Source organism: Anomaloglossus baeobatrachus, chromosome 1, assembly GCF_048569485.1.
Source record: "Anomaloglossus baeobatrachus isolate aAnoBae1 chromosome 1, aAnoBae1.hap1, whole genome shotgun sequence".
NCBI lineage: Eukaryota > Metazoa > Chordata > Amphibia > Anura > Aromobatidae > Anomaloglossus > Anomaloglossus baeobatrachus.
The window spans coordinates 173,112,930-173,133,242 of NC_134353.1; the positions used below are offsets into that span (position 1 = coordinate 173,112,930).

General features: G+C 45.9%; 1 protein-coding gene across 1 annotated transcript in view; it reads right to left on the bottom strand.

The window, feature by feature from the left end:
- The window catches only part of GALNTL6 (polypeptide N-acetylgalactosaminyltransferase like 6), a 2,628,190-nt gene that overhangs the window by 99,553 nt on the left and 2,508,324 nt on the right, over positions 1-20,313 (bottom strand). The window contains exon 11 of the mRNA XM_075347205.1: positions 16,951-17,100. Coding sequence (XP_075203320.1) covers positions 16,951-17,100 — 150 coding nt within the window. The remainder of the gene's footprint in view (positions 1-16,950; positions 17,101-20,313) is intronic.

The following is a 20,313-nucleotide window of genomic DNA, read 5'->3' on the forward strand; positions in this document are numbered from 1 at the left end:
AACCGACATGAATACTTGTGGTGGCAGGTATCGTGATAGTGAAACGCCTGCGCCAGGGCCTGCAGGGCCGTCATGGTCACCGGGCCGGTAGTATTCAGGGTCAGGCTGTGAGCGGCCCGACTTGGCTTCCGGTACCCCGGCGGGTTTCAGTAATAGGAAAGTCCGACAGTCAGTCTGTTGTGACAAGGGGGGTGAAAGGAGGGTAACGGGGTTCCTGGGGAGCTTGCCATCGCTCACAGCGGCCACTGAGGTCTCGGCCTCCTCTGCCACCGCTCTCCCCCAGGAAACGGTACGGGACGGGGACGGGGGATGCTGGCAGCGCCACCCGTGGTATGCGGCCAGGTGTTCAGCCACCGCTGCACAGTCTCTCTCGGGGGCAGATATTGTAAGCAGCCAGATGGAATCGCTTCCCACGGGTGGAGCGTTGAAGCCCCGGGAGGATAATGAGACTCAGGGCAACAGTACTCAGGGACACCGGGGGCACAGGGCAGCGGCATTACTCACATCAGTCACGGAGTGCGGTTCCAGTTGTTCTTTATTAAAAGTCTGTTCCGCATCGCACCCGGGTGCTGGTCAATGCCCCCTGTAGCCTAGGGTCAGTCCCGGGAAGGCAGGAGGAAGGGGGGTCCAGTGAGGTGATCTGGGGGTCTCTCTCTTTCAGTGCGTTAATGCTATCCCCATGGCATGGAGCATCTTGGGGACCCACCGCCATTCTGTCTCTCTCTTGCCCGGTAGCGTAGGAAGGACCGCCACCGGGTACAACACTCTCCAAGGATCCCCAGTTCTCAGCTCCATTCCCTTCCTCAGATGTTATCAGCCCTAGTCTTGTGTCATCTGCTCAGCAGGAGCTGCTCTCTGTGGAGGTCTGCACTCTCTAGCAGCCTCTGACGTTCTGACTAAAACTTTCTGTCTGCTTTGCACTTCACTCCTCACGCAGGGCCCCCCTCCCGTCAGGTTGTCATGGGGACCTACACACCTGCTCATTGGGAGATGAGTCATGCAGGCTCACTACGTGCTGAAATTTTTTTTAACTCCTTCCTGCCAGTGTGTGTGTGGGGACTCTTCTCCTCCTGCCCGGGAAAAATGGGGTAATATTTAATACCCTGTAACGACCCGGCTGGAGGGGCGTTACACTCCTCCACACCAAAATTGCAACACTTCGGGGTTGCGACAACAAACAACACCGCAAAAAAACCCTTTTTCATAGATAAAAAAATTAACATGTCCCTTCTACCGGGACCCAATAAAGGATAGGAAGAGGCAGGAGGAAAAAGAAGAAGAAAGAGAAGAATAGCATGGAAAAAGAAACATTTGCATATGTCAAAACATTTGAACTTTCGGGAACAGGCCTCCTTACGGCGCTCCAGGGCCCTCCAGGTACCCAGGTGTAGGGAATAAGCTCAGGTGTCCCATCTCGGTGCAGGCTGCGGTGCCGAGCTCACCCCTCCGGCCACCACTCGCCAAAGCTTGCACCCCGGAAGTCCATATCGTTTACCCCATCTTCTCCTGGTCCTGGGGAGGCAGGCTCCCTGGCTCCTAGTAGATGTCCAACAAGGTGGCGGGCACAGATTTTAGCGCCCCGCTGCAGCCCCACCCATGAAGAGCGGGCCAGTCCAGTCCTTGTTGGTATGCATGGCGCCCTTCCCATTCTCAATAGACGCCATTGTACAGTCCAAGTCCATTTGTCGCATGCCCGCAGCCGCGGGCACCAAAATAAATGTTAGACGATCCAATTTTGTAGATGGTGTACACAAGGCACGCATCACCCGGCATTACCGGGTCTTGTCCGGACCCTGCTCACAGCACCAGGAAGTCGAGCTGGGTTTTCTTACACCTGGGGTTGGCTCCTGACCCCAGGTTCTGCCCATTTAAAGGACAGTGTCTTGTGTAGTCCCCCGCCTGGTTACAGCGGCGGCAAATTTGTTGTCCAGTTGAATCGTAACGGTCTGTGTCTTTTCCTTGGTTTGGTGGAATCTTCCTTTGCCGCATCCACGGGACGTCATCTGGACTGGATGCCAACTCGATTCTCGCAGGCGATGGGGTCACCTATAGAGACTGCACTGTTTTTGCAAGGGCAGCCACACTCTTGGTCAGTTCTTGGATCTGATGTCTGAGGTCTGCAGAGGAGTCATTATCCAGGGTTTGCGCCACAGCCCCTGAAGTTGCTCGGGGTGCAGGCACCACCTCTGGGTATGTGATAGCAAGATGCCGGAGGGGTACTGTGTCATTTGGTGTAGATTCTCTCAGCACCCAAATGGCCTGGTCCTTAAACTTTGCAAAGTCCAGGTCAGGGTTCTGCAGAACCATAATACGCAGCTGTGTCCTGTGAGCATCTGACAGGAGCCCTTTTATAAACTTTTCATTCAGTAGTTTGTCTTCATCACGCACAGTCTCTCGGTCCACCTGTTTAACTGCTCTCAGTGCATCTTGCAAGTTTAAGGCATAGTCCCGAATACTGTCTTGTGTCCTTTGTTTGCACACAAAGAATTTCATTTTGATTTCTGCTGCAGTGCGGGTGTCAAAAGTATCTTTTAACTTGGCCAGTATATGGGTTACTGTCCCTTTATTAGTGTCAGGCCAGGACTTTACTTCACGTTGGGCTGCGCCGGTAAACTGTCCCATTATTATGCCCACCCTCTGTCTTTCAGTTAGAGGATACACATTAAACAAGCTATGAGAAAAAATCCCAATACATGAGCCATACGGTGAACATGCAGCCAACAGTAATATCCTGGAAGCATGTATGCACTACTCACAATAAATGCAGAAACGGAGAACAAAGAGTATCTTGTGCAATGAGTAAATTTTTATTAAATGACAAACAGGCAAAACAGCAATGTTGCAAATATAAAAACAACTACCATAAAGTCAAAGGGTCTTTGGTGATTTTTTTCACCTCTCACACGGCTATTTTTGCATTCGTATATTTTTGGTCACCTCCTCCACGGCTATACACTGGTCATTGTGTTCCATTGTGCGCACCATACATGTACTGGCCTAGGTTTATGTACATTTTTGTCCTCTCCCACGGCTATTGAAGGTGGTATTGTTCATTCATCTTTGAACATTTTTAGTGTACTATGTGAACTATCTCCACCTCTCCCACGGCTATTGGAAACCATCTTTGCACTATCATTCCATGCCCCTTTGACTTTATGGTAGTTGTTTTTATATTTGCAACATTGCTGTTTTGCCTGTTTGTCATTTAATAAAAATTTACTCATTGCACAAGATACTCTTTGTTCTCCGTTTCTACATTAAACAAGCTGTGCAGTCTTTCTCTGAAGTCGCTCAGGGTATTTGACTCCCCTGAGTATTGCGGTAACCAGTCCACTCCCGGGAAATATGGCATTGTGAGCGGCATAACGGGCGCTACAGCTGGAGCTCGTGTGGCAGCGGCTGGGACCACATTAGCCGGTGCCGCTGCGTCCTGGGCTACAGCAGCAACCTGTTCCTCCCCTGCATTGGCCATTCTTCTTCCCCCTTAGTGAACCTTACCAGGCTCCACTTCTTTTACACCTCTCTTCTGGGTAGCGCAGGGTTAACAAACTGTCGCTTTGATGGCGGCCTTTTCTCGTGCTCTTTTTCTGGCACACCCCCTTTCTTCTTGCGCCCTGCAGTTTTAATGGCGGCATCAGTTTCCACCAACAGTAAAACACAGTCTATTAAATACAGTTCTGAGGCACACAGTACCCGGTGGTACCGGGCACGAAATCCTGTTCATGACACCAAAGTGAGTCGCCCTCCCCAGGGCCTTAGGTGACTCGGTGTCAGGCCGGACTAGTCAAGGGTGGTCAGCGGTGGCGGGGCCCGACTCTGTGTCCCTAGCGGTGTCAATTAATGTGGCTGATGGGGGAGGTGATGATGGGAGTTGTAGTTTATTGAAATTCGTGATGCCACCTGTGGAATTTTGTGGCTATGAAGGTGTAGCTGCTGGAATGACCATCGGGGCTGATGTTGTGGCAGCAGAGGTGTTTCTGGCTCCCCAGAGGGAGTATAAGTGTGTCTGTGTATTTATTTCTATTAAAGTATTTTTTCTCTGTGTGGTGTCTTTTTTTAACCCTTTATTGGAGATTCTTAATGGCTGGGTCAAATTTGCCTGACATTAAGAATCTCTGACTCTATCTCTAATACTAGCTAGTAAAACAAAGCTGGTATTAACTCTTGATTACCCAGCAAGCCACCCGGCTTCAGGGCTGCTGGAAGAGTTGGATACAGCACCAGATGATGGCGCTTCTATGAAAGCGCCATTTTCTGGGGCGGCTGCAGACTGTAATTCGCAGCAGAGGGGCCCAGAAAGCTCGGGCTAACCTGTGCTATGGATCCAATCCCCAGCTGCCTAGTTGTATCCAGCTGGACACAAAAATGGAGCGAAGCCTACGTCATTTTGTTTTTTAATTATTTCATGAAATTCATGAAATAATTAAAAAAAGGGCTTTCCTATATTTTTAGTTGCCAGCCGGGTACAAATAGGCAGCTGGGGGTTGGGGGCAGCCGTACCTGCCTGCTGTACCTGGCTAGCATACAAAAATATGGCGAAGCTCAAGTCTTTTTTTTGTAGTTTTTTGGCAAAAAAAAAAAAAAATGCTTCCCTGGATTTTCCATTGCCAGTGAAGGTAACACCGAGCACTGGGGGTTGGCAGCCAGTAGCTGCTTGGATTACCCTTATCTAGCAATACAAAAAATGCAGCGGGAGCCCATATATATTTTTCTAATTATTTATTTAAATAACTAAAAACAAAAAGGGCTTCCCTGTATTTTGATTGCCTGACATCACAGTGCTGTAAAAGTCAATCTTTAAAAAAAATGACGTAGCGCTCCGCGGTATTTTTGATTCTCAGCGCAGATAAAGCAGACAGCTACGGGTTGCCATCCTCATCTGCCTGGCATTACCTTGGCTAGCAATCACAATACAGGGAAGCCCATTATTTTTTTTATTTAAAAAAGTAGTTAAAAAAAAATGACGTTGGGTCCCCCCATTTTTGATAGCCAGCAAGGGTAAAGCAGAAGGCTGTAGCCTGAAAACCACTGCTGGCAGCTTTACCATGGTTGGTGATTCAATGTGGAGGTCACCCCAGGCTCTTTTTTTATAATTATTTTATAAATATTAATAATTACAAAAAAAAAGTAGCCCCCCCCCAAATTGGATCACCAACCAAGGTAAAGCGGACAGCTGTGGTCTGGTATTCTCAGGGTGGGAAGGTCCATAGTTATTGGCCCTTCACAGCCTAAAAATAGCAGGCCGCAGGTGCCCCAGAAGTGGCGCATCCACTAGATGCGCCAATCCTGGCGCTTCACCCCAGCTCATCCCGTGCCCTGGTGCAGTGGCAAACGGGGTAATAAATGGGGCTGATACTAGCTGTAAGGTCACCTGACATCAAGCCCAGCAGTTTGTGATGTCATGGCGTCTATCAGATACCCGACATCACAAACTGTCAGTACTAACAAAAAAAATAGGCCAAAAAAAATTTATTTGAAAAAACACTCCCCAAAACATTCTCTCTTTCACCAATTTATTGTAAGGAAAAGAAGAAAGGGGGTCCCACGATGACTCTGGACCGCTAGAATATGGGGGGACACGCTCAGGGAATGTATTCCCCATTTTCTAGGAGTGCAGACCCTCCATGTGAGGAGTGTGGGTGCAATGATTCTGCACCCACTCTCCCCAGGTCCACAGCAGCAGAATCCATGTCGGAACTGTTGCTACTAAAGCTGCAATGCCCTGATCATGAGGTAAGGGCATGCCTAATCAGGAGAACTATTCTACATTTCCAAATATTGGTATTTGCTGATATTATTGCTATTCCACCTACTATATATTGGGGATAGGATCTTAGAGATGGAATACCTCTTTAAGTCCAGTTATCCAGCGGAATGAATACTAAACAACAGAGCTCGCTATTTAGACATGTTTTTTTGTGGCGTATAACGGACTCTCTTGTTTGGTAGTCGCTCAGCAGGGCAACAGAAATAGCAAATCCCTCCATTTGTAAATGCAGTATAGCTCTCCTGATCAACTATGTTCCTTACCTCATGAGCAGGGCACTGCAGTAGCGTACAGATGCATGGTTACCACCACTCATTGTGTCTGAACACAGGAAGCTGAGCTGACAGCCGCTCTGTGCATGCGGAAGCGTCTATTGTGAAGGAGGGGGCCGCGGGGGATCAACGCTGCACAGGTACCTTGGGACACCGGGGAACACCGGTGGGGTTATAGGGGGTGACCTGGCAGGGCCTGGGGAGGAGTTTTCTGTCACACGTGTCATGGCACATGCAACAGAAATCAGAGGAGTAGGGTGAATGTGGCTGGCGCGCTGCTGTGGATTTGGATTTCCGGGAGGGGGTCGGGGGGTCACTTTGGCGACACCGGGGGACCGAAGGGGACCGGGGAGGAGATTTATCTCCCATCTGACATGTTTGTTCATGCCAAATGGGAGATAAATATTTTTTTACCGGCGCTGTCATTTACTGTAACGTGATCATTGCTATGCAGTGTATACCAGTGATCACATGAGCGGGGATCGGAAAAAAAGGTCTGAATCATGATCTCCAGGGTCTCAGCTACCCCAGAAACCCCGGAGATTTTCTGGCGCTGGGGGGCGCTATTCACTTATTTCTGCCTGCTGTTTATAAACGGCAGATTAGAATAAGGCTACATTCACACGACCGATCCGTTTTTGCGGTCCGCAAAAAACAGTCCATTTTTTTCACGGGTGCATTCGTGTGGCATCCGTTTCCGTTCCGTATACGGTCCGTATGTCATCCGATTGTCATCCATGTGCCTTCCGTTTTTTTGCATACTGCAAAAAAACTAAAGGAGGGAAAATACATGAATTTACCCAGGATCCAAATTTTCAGCCTACATGAGGGGGTCACATGTTCACTCCAGTGCCATTTCCTACTGCCTTTCACAGCGCAGAGCGCTCTGGTGATTTTCTTGTGCTTGTACACTTTATATCAGTCTTTTCTGACATTATAGTAGCAGAAAGACACATAATGTCCCACTCTCCTGCATTTTGTACTTTTGCACCCTTTGGTGCCTTTCATGTGGCACTAAGGTGTGCTTAGCCTTGTATTTACAAAAAAAAAAAAATGTTAAAAAAAAATTACGTGGGGTTCCCCCTATTTTTGATAGCCAGCTAGGGTAAAACAGAAGGCTGCAGCCTGCAGACCACAGCTGGCAGCTTCACTTTGGCTGGTAATCCAAAACTGAGGGCACCCCACGCTGTTATTTTAAATTAAATAAATAATTAAAAAAAAACCAAACACGTGGGGGTACCTCCAAGATTGAATCACCAGCAGAGGTAAAGCAGACAGCTGGGGTCTGATATTCTCAAACTAGGGAGGTCCATGGTTATTGGACTCTCACCAGCCTAAAAATAGCAGGCCGCAGCTCTATCCATTAGATGTGCCAATCCTGATGCTTCGCCCCAGGTCATCCCGTGCCCTGGTGCGGTGGCAAACGGAGTAATATATGGGGTTAATACCAGATGTGTAATGTCACCTGGCATCAAGCCCTGGAGTTGGTGATGTCAGGCGTCTATCAGATACCCGACATCACAAACCCAGTCAGTAAAAAAAAAAAATAGACGACAAACACATTTTTATTTGAAAAAACACTCCTCAACACATTCCCTCTTTCACCAATTTATTAGAAAGAAAAACAAATCCAGGTCTGCTGTAATCCAATAAGGCGTTCCCATGATGATCCATACCATAGTCACTGTCTCAGTCAATGAAGAACAGAATGTTCCACACTGGCTGGAAGAGCAATGCAGTGACCTGAGCTAACATCAACAGGTCAGCCCAGGTCACTGCAGGGCATGACAAGTGCTGCTGTCAGGAGGATAGAGAAGGACAATTACCTGCGGTGACGATCACCTGCACTGCTGATAGCAGACCTGTCACTGACTTCAATGACCGCCGACTTCACAGCCAAGTAGGGTGGGAGCCTGTGACATCACCCCTAGTGACAGTCTCGGCTCTGCAGCGAGATGAGATGTGAAGCGGCGGCCATGGAGGACAGTGACAGCGCTGAGGTCGGGAGGACAAGACTTCATCACTGCAGGTAAGCCGTGCGGGGCCATGTGTGCGGAGTGCGAGGTGGGTGGAGCTAAGTGGGGCCATGTGTGCAGAGTGTGAGGTGGGTGGAGCCAAGCGGGGCCATGTGTGCGGACGGTGGAGTGTGAAGTGGGTGGAGCCTAGCAGGGCCATGTATGCGGGCGGCGGAGTGCAAAGTGGGTGGAGCCTAGCGGGGCCATGTGGCGCTGAAGATGTCAGTGTCGGGGACTGCATGGCTGGGGACAGGTGAGTGTGTGTGTGTGTGTACATGCCGAGTGCAGGAGGGGGGCGGAGCCGAGCGGGGAAGTGTCAGCTCCCTGCACACATAACCAGGGTAAATATCGGGTTACTAACCAAAGCGCTTTGCTTGGATACCGATATTTATCTTGGTTACCGCATGCTGCCAGTGATGGCTCCCTGTGCACTGTAGCTGTAAAAAGCCACGCTTTTTCTGATCGAACCGTTCTCGAACGTAACTCGAACTGCCGAACTTTTAGCAAAAAGCTCAAGTTCTAGTTCTATCTAGAACACCCCCCAAAATCACTCGAACCGCGAACTGGCGAACCTCAAACCACGAACCGCGCTCAACTCTATTAATGAGGCCTGCTCCCTACACTCTGTCTGGGTAAACCGGGTCCCAATGTTTTAGAAATGCTGATACCGTTCTGTCGCTCTCTGAAGTAATTTATTACCTCCCCCGTATGGCGGGCTGCATTGACTGTCACAGGTGCCACTCTTTCTATCCTGGCTCCAAGTCCTGACTCCACAGCTGCGCCTCCGGATGTGGGGTGGACGGAGACCTGCAGTCCTCTCATCCTCCGGATGCGACCACTGGTACTCGAGTACTCGAGTGGCCCCGAACTCCGGTATTCGATTTCTTTAGCGATGACGTCGGGGTGAGCTGGCTGCGCTCCACTCCCCAATGTCCGTCTCCTGTTTGCCTCGCTGTGGACTGTGTTTTTCATGGGCTGAATGATCCGGCTCAGCTCCTAGCTCACACACCACACTACTCGAGTTCCTACCTCACTGAACTCTCCTCACAGACTGACTAACTCCTCCCCCAGGTCAGAGCTTAAGCAATCTCCCTGGAACTCCAGGTTTAGAGCTCCCTCTGCTGGCCCGGGGGAGAAACTGTGTTGAACGATGGTACTTACTGGCCAATAGACTTCCCCAACTACCTCCAGGCTCAGCATTACCCCTTTTGAGGAGGGCAACACTGCTGTGGCAACCAGACCGCTGGGGCGCCACAATAGCGAGCCGGTATGGAAGGTATTGGCAGCAGCAGCACCACAGCCGACTGGCATAGCACTGAAATGCAAACAGACATCAGCAGCAGTCTACAGCACAAAGCAGCACTAAGGGACCTGACAACTAGCAATTTAAGAAACTCATTGCCCAGGCATCTCCCACAGGCAGAGGTGCCTTAAGTACCTGCAACCTCTCAGCGGAAATGGGAGGCACTTCCAGGTTAGGATGACTATGGCCCTTTAAGAAAAGTGGCAAAGCCATGAGTGAGCCCTATGGGCAGAGAACTAAATCCTGCAAGGTGCACAGACACTCTGGGGGACAGCAGTATGGGACAGATATGGGACTGCTGCCGCAGGATGCCCGGACAGGTGAGGAAGCTGATGTCCTCGCCGGGGAAAGTGGGCAGGACATTCAGAGGATGTTGGTTTGGGTGTTACACTTGTGTCATGCAATAAAATGCAAATTAACTATTTAGAAAATCATTCAATGGGATGTTATGATTTTTTTGGGGGGATTCTGTCTGTTACAGTTGAAGTGTACCCACTATAAAAACTACAGACCTTTCCATTTTTTGTAAGTGGGAAAACTTGCAAAATCGGCAGTGTATCAAATACTTATTTTCCTCACTGTGATTATTAGGTTCACCTTTTCTGGGTGTAATACTTTTGTTGCCTGCCTTTGAACTCTCTCAAGCTATACTGTCTGTGTTGTGTACTGGTAGTCAATAAAAAACTTATTTAGCTCCATGTGACGGGGCCTTTTCCCACATCACACAATCAACTGAGTGAGAGATAAGTGAGCAATCCAAAGCATATTTATTCCAAGCAATCCAGAATGTCCATCAAATAATCCACAAAACAGAGGGTAAAATTAGTCCAGTAACACAAATATAGTGCGGTAACCGATAAATATCCAGGTCTCTCTGAGAAGCCAGTTTCTCCTAGGGGATCAATCCTTCTCTCTTCAACTAACAGACTCCCTCTCTCTTCTCCTGCTCATCCAGACTGACCAATTCTTCAGGTAAGCAGAAAGTTTAGGTGGATCTCACGCCCCCTCCCCCGACTTAGGAACAAAAGCCTGGCAGGGGAGGAATTAAACCTGCAAATAGGACAATGTACACACAAGGAATACAGATAATGGACAGTGAACCATGCCTAAACCTTAACCCACACCAAATGGTACATAATCCACAATATCACACCATCACAACCTCTCCTTCCTTCTTAATAAGTGAGTATGCCATGAGGTCTACACAGACCTCTGGCCACCTCACTTAAATCCATGTTGCTCAGCTGTGGATAGTCCCTTGGACATCAGTAGGGTTGGAAGGACAAGCTTCCCTTTGTGTCCTCCTTCATTCAAACTGTGTTTCCTGCACACACAAATCGGCATTGTAGATCTCCCACATAATTTCCAAGAAGAATATCTGCAGGCAGGCCGCTCATCACCCCAACCAGACATTGCTTGACCCCAAAGCCAAAGTCCAGATCTACAGTCGCCTTTGGGATATTCCTCCTTTGTCCTCCAGCCAATTCATTAACAATCCCTGGTCCATGATGTATCGTCTCTGGCCGAACCACCCAGGGATCACCTATTGTGAGAAATGCCCCGGAGTCACAAAACCCAATAACTCTCTGTCCATCCAGCACGACCTCCTGTAAGTGCTTACTTTGATGGTGAGAGGAACTCGGGGCTGTGGCTTGCACCCCATAAACCCCTAGTGGTTGACCACGAGTGTCTGAGTCATTAGGCAAGTCAACTTGAAGGGGTGAGAACTCTTCCCCCATTGTATTTGGCTGTAGAGAATGGACAGGTCGATTTGGTGCAAAGTCATTCCTCAATCGACCAGCAGGGCAAGTGTTTTGCAAATGCCCAGGCTGCCAACATTGATAATATCTCCTCTGTGTCAGACTCCTTCCAATGTGCATTCTGGAGAAGGCAGTAGGAGAACCTGGTGACAAAGGTTGGGGGCCATAAGCTCCAACAGGGGCATCTATGGTGCAGGGGTCAGCGGTACACTCCAGTAGAGGTGGTAGTAACTCTTCCTCAGGCCGGATGGAATGCACAAAATGCACCGGACGAGATGGAAGTGCGTGGGGGTCCCTCCGAGTCCTTGCGGGACAACTGGATTGCAGGTGCCCAGGTTGTCCGTACTCATAACATCTCCTCTGTGTGATTCCCCCAGGGCGTGGTTGGAACTGCTGGGGTCCAGGATTGTGAGCCATGGTTGTCATCGGCCTGTGGCTGGTTGGAGAAGCAGGTATAACTGGAGAGGGCAGGGATGCAGAAGCAGCCTGTGGCTTATTGTCCAGAAGCCTCCTCCATTGCGGTCGGATAGTAAGGGCCTCATCAGCCAGGGCTGCAGCTCTATCCAAGGTGTGCGGCGTACGCTCTCTTTTAACCATTCCCGTATTTCTGAGGGGCACTTGTAAAGAAATTGTTCTATAAGAAATACCTGTATAACGTCTTCCACAGTGAAGGAGTCTTCCACTTCCAGCCATCTCCGACATGCCTGGGACATCTTATGGGCATATATCCTAAACGATTTCCCCGTGGTGTATGGGAGGTCTCGGAACTGTGCCCTATTTGAGTCTGGGGTGATGGCATGGTAATCCAGGATATTCATCTTTACAATGTTGTAATCCTGGTTCTGCTGTGAGTCAATGGTGCGATAAGACTCTGCCAGGCTTCCGTTCAGGAGTCCCACTAACAAACACACCCAGCCAGAGTGGGGAACCTCCATCATGACACACTGCTGCTCAAAGTCCTTGAAGAACCCTTCCACATCTCTGAAAGCCTCATCAAATGGCTTGAAGTCTGCCCGGGTGATCCGTACAGGCTCCCGAATCGCTGGGTTTATACTTCAACTCACATTACTCCCTCTGTCGTACTCCATTGCTTCTTGTCTCCGCTGTGCTCGGCGAGCAGCCTCCTCCTTATACTGCTGAGAAAAACCGGGGCCAAGAGCTGCCATCTCTACTTTAAACCACACCAATCACTGGCTTTTTTGGGCAGGAATCCCTGTCCCCAGTGCTTGTCCGTTAGACATTTGGGAGGAGGTGGACTTGCTCGCACCCACCAGTAGATCGATTAAGCCCTCTTTACTGAGTCCATGGTGGTTCAGGCCCAGATCTCTGGCTCTCTCCTGTAGACTGGATGCGGTCAAGTCTCTATACTCACTCTGTGTGTGCATCTCCATTAGGTTGCACTCTGTTGGTCCCACCACTGCCACCAGTTGTGACGGGGTCCTTTTCCCATGTCACACAATTAACAGAGCGAGAGATGAGTGAGCAATCCAAAGCATATTTATTCCAAGCAATCCAGAATGTCCATCAAATAATCCACAAAACAGAGGGTAAAATTAGTCCAGTAACACAAATATAGTCCGGTAACCGATAAATATCCAGGTCTCTCTGAGAAGCCAGTTTCTCCCAAAGGATTTCTTCAAGTAACAGACTCCCTCTCTCTTCTCCTGCTCATCCAGACTGACCAATTCTTCAGGTAATCAGAGAGTTTAGGTGGATCTCACGCACCCTCCCCCGACTTAGGAACAAAAGCCTGGCAGGGGAGGAATTAAACTTGCAAATAGGACAATGTACACACAAGGAATACAGATAATGGACAGTGAACCATGCCTAAACCTTAACCCACACAAAATGGTACATAATCCACAATATCACACCATTACACTCCAAATTTCTAATTTTTGCAAAGTTCATAAAAAGAAATGGCCCACACAATTTGTTATACAACTTTTTATAAATGTGGCATAATTCTATATGTGGTCAAAAACTGCAGAAACCTCAAACAGGCGACTCAATTTTACTAACTATACCCCTCAAGAAATCTTCTAGACATGTTGTGAACATTTTGAACCCAGAAACGCTTTAAATAACTTTTGATATTAGATTGAGAAAAGGGAACATTTTTTTCCATTAAATGTTGTTTTAGCACCATTTTTTTATTTTCACAAGATTAATAGGTGAAAATGGATCTTACAAGTAAAGCAATTTCTCCTGAAAGCGATAATCACTTAAGTGATGGAAATTTACTGTGGCACACATCAGAGCTCGGATATAAAGTAGCGCTTTTTAGGAAGGAAAATATTTTTTAAATCAATTGTGAATGCCATATCACTTTTTCAAAGTCCATGAGGTGCAAAAAGAAGCAGATATCATCCAACAAGCAACTTCATTTTGGAAAACTGACATAGGAATTTATTTATTGGTGGGAGCATTTTTAAACTACTGGTGCTCCATAAAATGTTATAACATTCAGACAAAAATATTTTTTTTCCAGTAAAGTTTTGTTCTAGTCCAAATTTATAATGATACAAGAGATAATAGGAGAAAATGAACAACACAATGAATTAATAGGTAGAGATGAGCAAACTTGTTAGTTCGCGTTTGACAATTTCAAATTGGTACAAGCATATCCCTATCCGGCTCTGGGTCATACACTTGAGTATTTTTGGGAAAACCCAGCAATGATTCGCTATGTTCATATTCAAAAATGCTTTTCCTAATAACATATGATGCTTTTGGATAGGATTGTGATGCTATATGATGAATGGGGCATGTGCTTAATGACAGTAGGGGGTGGAGACAGTGTGGGAAGAGTGTGTGCCACAAATCGTTATTTCATAATATATATAGGGATTGCTACTTGTGAGTGCCTGTTAAAGAGTTAACATAGAAGGATCTAAATAAGTATTGATACTTTTTAGTAGCTGCTAAAAATTTGCCATTGAACCATCACAATAGGTATTGGTACTTTTTAGTGTCTGCTAAAAATGTGCTGATGAGCCATCTAACGACTTACCAGCGATCCCGAAAATGATGCGACCTGATAGAGATCGCAGGTAAGTCACTGGGAGGTCGCAGGTGAGATGTCACACAGTCAGATCTTACCAGCGATGCAGGAACAATACAGGCGCGGTAGCGACCTGTATAACGACCTCAGCAGTCACTGTGACCCTGTCACACAGTGTCAGACACAGCGATGTGTCTTGCCCAGCAGGACATTGCCTTTGAAGAAAATGGCCTGGACCATTCTGCAACGACTATCGCTGGTAGGTGTCACACATAACAAGATCGCTAACGGGATCACTACTGCATCACAGAAACCGTGACTCAGCTGTGATCTCGCTAGCGATCTCGTTATGTGTGACGGTACCTTAAATCTCTACTGAGCAAACACCTGCTAATCCTATCCCAAGAGAACTGAAAACAACTCTCATTACTGGACGGGCTACTCCACTCCATTTCTTTGGCACCTGCACATGGCTTCATTTTTTAAATGAGGACCAGGAACAGCATGTACTATAGTAGATGGCAAGCGCTGCATGAAGTTTCCTTTCCTCTTCCTGAACCACAACATCAAACACAGTTCATTCCTCAGAAATACCACCCCAATTACACTTTTTTCCCCCTGTGTCGCAATTCTCCAACTACCCAACTGACTTTGAGGAACCACACATGGGCAAGTTTGCAGAGTTATTCAAACATTTTATCCCATGGTCATCAGAGGTGTGCTCCAAAGATTCACAGACTGAAGAGGAGAAAAGCAACTGCACCAATGCCAAAAATCTTTGTCAGTTGGATCCACAGCTGGACGAAGTCAGGTTTGAGCAGGATCCAGACCCTCTTCAACAGACGTTAACTCCTGGGGGTGGAGATGAAGATGATGAGACTCAGATACCTGAGACACACGCATATTGTACTAGGATGTCAGGTCAGGAAAAGAGGGGGGGTGACTGTATGGGTGAGGAGTGGGACAACAGAGAGGATGACGATGAAATTGTAGATCCCACTTGGTGTGAATCCAGAAGCACGCAGCTGAGTAGCTCAGCAGAAGAGGTGTAGAAGGAGGAAGACAAGTTTCTTCCTGCACAGACACAGAGTAAATGCAACCAGGGCAACTTCTGTATCCTGAGCCACAGCTCTGACTGTGTTTTGCAGTGGCGTCAGGTCCACATTTCACATTGGTGGCAAGCGTTGCCTTGCCTGGAACTTTTTTGTGACTGGAATGGATAACCCAATTCATGTTCTCTGCAAACTTTGTAAAATATAGAGGCAAAAATACAAATAATTTGTTTGCTACATGCATGAACCGTCACATGAAAAAATCAAAATGCATTAGTCTGAGAATCTTATTGTGCTAAAATGTGGCCTAGCAGGCATCCCCAACCCCCCCATCAACTGCATTTGATGCTTCTTCCTCCTTCATCACCCTTGGAACTGTTCTCACCCATGTCTCCACTCGCAGAACCTCCACTTGTTTACAACTACAGTTGGGGTCAGTGAGAGCCCATTAGTTGTTTCGGAAATGGACATGCCTGTGGATTTTGACCAATCTCAGAGATTGAGCACACCACATTTCACATTAAACCATAACATCTCTGCCTGCACTACCCTCGCAGACCATCAGTTTGTCATGTACAACCTATTCCACCCTCTCTCAGCTCACCAGGCCAGCCATCGGTCTTGTTCTGATCACAGAAAAGAATATTTCCTCCTACACATATGAAAGATAAGACCTTGAATGTCACCATAGCCAATCTTTTGGCTATGAAATTGCTGCCTTTCCGCCTTGTGGATACAGAGGGTTTTTGAAAGCTGATGGATGTAGCAATTCCCCAGAATCAATTGCGTAGTCGCCATTGCTTTTCTAATAAACCTGTTCCTGCTATACACCATAATGTTGCAGACAACATTACCTTTTCCTAGAAAAATTGTGTCTTCCAAGGTGTAATACACCACTGACACCTGGACGAGCAAGCATGGCCAGATGCATTACATCTGGCTGACTGGACACTGGGATACTCTGGTAGAAGTAGGCGGGAAAGGGCTTCTTCCCAAGTCTTGAGATCCCCAAGGCAAACCTGGGATCTACTTCTTCCTCTACTGCTTCTGCTTTCTCGCCCTGCTCTAGGGTCTCCACCTTCGACCTCAACCTTTTCCTAATGTAACAGTGCAGAGAGAATCCCCTCACCTCCACACAGCTCAGCCATTGCTCATCGCAATCAGGGAGTGCAGAAATTAATATGCACTGGAGAACGCAGTGACAGCTGCAGAGTTGTGGACCGCTATCCAGGCCAAGGTTAATCAATGGCTGTCTCCACTGAACCTGGAGCCAAGGAATGTCATGTGCAATAACGATGCAAACCTGGTGGGGGGCTTATGACTGGGCAACATCACACATGTGCTTGCATGGCTCATGTCCTCAACCAGGTTATACCTCAATTTCTAGGCCACTAATCTGGCCTGGATGCGCTGAAGCAGAAGGCATGGTTACTATGTGAACATTTTTAAAAATTGAAATGTCAGGTCACATCATGTGTGTTGCATGGACCATACCTGACTGCTGTGGAAATACACTATGGTGAAATGAGGGGGAAATTGATGCCACTGTCCTGCTGACACAATATTTAAATATACTTTGTTCACACTTATATTCCCAAGAATTGTTACATCCTAAGTTTTTTTAATTTTTACTAATACAAATCTTCATGTCGTTTAGTCTATTTGCTCCTTAGAATTGTTCCTTTCTATGTTTGGATCACTGTGTGTTTGACTGTTACATTTTATTTACTATTGGCTATCTCAAAGTATTTACTGTTATTAATATATTTTACATTACCTTTCTATAGCTCCAATGCTGATTACCCTTCATTCCATGACAGTCATAAAGAGTGACTGGACTATTACGGGAAATAGCATCAAAGCAGAACTTTCTTGTGTGAAGTGGTTCTCCGGGTCGTATGTCCTCTCTCCAACCAAAGGTGAAAAGCTGAGGAATAATATTACATAAAATTAAGAAATGAAAATAATAAACTGCAATTAACATGGCGTCACTAGCTACTACTTAGATTTTATGAGAGTGGAAATAAGTGAACTTACCACTATCGACACATAGAGTCCAACAGCCTTATCTAATCGAGCACCAAACTCTACATTTGCTCCACAAGAAATAATTCCATTGTTTCAAATATACATGCGATATCTAAAAATTATAAATGTTTCTTCCAATCAATTAAATATTACATACCCCACAGAAAAGTCATATAGCAGACTTATGCATTTATGCCACATACATCGCCGTTATTCAAAGTCTAGATTCAATAAAACATTTAAAATATTTAATTTTCAGATCTGGTAAGCATTCTTAAATTAATGGAATTATTTGGATTTTGCTTCTTAAGAGTGACACAGAATAAATGTTTTCCTAAATGATATTTATTATGTCTCTGTTTATTGAGACTTACTCTTCCAAATAATAACTGGTCTTTAATCAGAAACGATGAAATAATTTATTAGTTAAAATAAAACCAAATAAAACAGGACGTTTATCTGTACAGCAAAAGTTAATTTTACTAAACTTCACACACAGCAAAAGCATAAATTACAAGTTTACTGTAGCATTCTAATGTATAACAAACCAATAATGAAGATATTTTATATAAAATAGTAATCAATAGATATTACTATTAATAGATACACATATAGTTTCATAGTTTTTAAAACTGTAAGTAGACATAAGTCAACAGACTTCAACCTTTAACCTAACATGGTGATCAGGTAAAAGGCAAACACCTCATGGGGCAAATGCTATACATTTTGCAATCAGACTAGTTCCTTTGGTCAACATCCCATCAGAGAATCTGGTACCCATAAATTGTAACATCATATTTTCCAAGAAAGGCGTCAAATTCCTCCTTGAATTTGAGTTTCAATTTAGACAAATTGATTGGTTTTATTTGTAACATTTAAGTATTCAAAAAATAACTTAATTAAATAATTTAAACATACCAATTTCAAGCATAAATATTCCGAATGATATAGGCAATCTACATTAATTACTTAAAGACAAATAGTTTTATTTTTTTAAATGCTTGCAAATTTTATCCTCCCTTTTGTACCATTCATGTATTATGCTTCTCTTATTTTGAGTCACATTCAGCTCGAGCTGCTTTTAATTGCTTTTGCGCACTAAATTCTCTACACATCAATTAATGTTAGGGTGCCTTAAAAAGAACCTTAAGGCTATGTCCGCACTTTGCTTTTACCTGCTTTTTTGCTGCTTTTTCATCTGCAGCGTTTAATGCCAAAATGGATGTGTTCTGCTTTTCAAACATAGTCTATGGGAATTTGGGTTTCTTGTCCGCACTATGCTGTTCAAAATGCTGCCTTTTTGTAGCAGAAATGTGGGCAAAACTCTGCTTTGCAGTTCAAAACGCAAATGGCAAAAAAATTGACATGTTGCTTCTTTGAAAAGCAGAGATTTTGCCCAAATTTCTGCCACAAAAAGGCAGCATTTTGAACAGCATAGTGCGGACAAGAAACCCAAATTCCCATAGACTATCCTTGAAAAGCAGAACACATCCATTTTGGCATTAAACGCTGCAGTTGAAAAAGCAGCAAAAAAGCAGGTAAAAAGCAGGTAAAAATCAAAGTGCGGACATAGCCTTACTCAAATTTTTCATGTTGTACTGGACACATGATGTAACAGTGGCTGTAAGGTGGAAAGCAATATTTTTTTTCAAGTGTGAAAAGAGGGGGGTGCAACAAAGTTTATTTGTGTCAAAGGAATTCTATCAGCTCTTCTCCATTAAGAGCATGGTCACCTCTGTTGTACTGATGTTACGTCACCACTGGAGTCCGCTCCAGCGGCTTCTGCTCCGATCGCCAGGCGACGCTGTGTTCCTGCCGTGGATGGTGCTGGTGATGGGAGAGAAATCGATGCCAGCGGCACCGGTGGGCGCAGGCTCCGATCATCCACTGGGATGTGTTATCTTGGTATCTGCAGTACCACTGGCTGACTGTGGGTGGTGTGTGTCTTCCAGCTGAAGTTGCCAGCGTTCAGCTACAGCCAATGGGAAGACACCACACCCTTCTTAGTTCCCCTCCTGTCTGCTGACCTCTTCCAGAGATAGTTCTGATTTCCTGGATCCTGGTCTGCCCTATTCTGTTTTGTGATTCCTGTGTGCTGACTTCTACGTGTTTTCTGACTACCCTTCTGCCTGCTGTTTTTGTACCTCGCTGCCGATCCGGATTTGACCTCTGCTACGTTTTCTGATTATGTCCTTGCCTGACGATTCTGTCCCTGTTCTGCTATTCCTGGTTTGACCCTGCCTCACAACTACTCTCATCGGACTGCAGCCTTCCACAGACAGTGATCTCCAGGGCCCTGTGTAATTCCAAATCCCTGTATAGGGGTTAAAGGGTTTCAGGGTTCTGGGAGTCCTGCTTTGTGAGTGGCTTCCCTCTAGCCTGTCCATTAAATCCCATCTGAGTCTGTTGATCCAGGCAGGCATTACAACTGACCCTCAATCCACATGATTTGTCTAGATCTGAGAGTTAAAAGTGTTAGTAATTCCAATTATGTCTGTGGTGCATAATTTGTAATCTTTCTGCTGTGAGATCATAGAAGGTTGCCATTACAGTCAATAAAGGAGTAGCCCAGTAAAGATTTCTCATATTTGAGATACAATGACAGTCTGATCTCATTGAAGAAAAATGACAATTTGTCTAAATTTAGCAGACATTAGTGTGATTACTTACATTTCCTGACAGGCCTTATATAGGAATGGGAAGTACAGAAGAGGAGACAGTATTATGAAAGATGAGCTGATGGAATGGTTTGTAATGCGACACGCTTAAATTTTGCTGCACAGCACTTTCCTCAACATTGACTTATGAGTTATGTAAGACCAGGAGATTGGGGCTCTACCATTACATCTGACACACTGAGATACCTGCTGTAAGCTGTGATGGGGGCATGTTCTTTTTCCTATAATTGTTACTGGCTGCTTATGATTGGTCAGCATCATACAAGAAGTACATGCCCCAATGAAAATTATCTCATAAAGCCTACTTTGACGGAACAATACTTAATTGAATAGAGGCCATATACTTTATTAATTTCTCCACAATGGAGAGGTGAATGAAAAAATAGTTTTTTTTCTGCTCTGTTAACACAGGCAGATAATAGAGAGATTAAAAT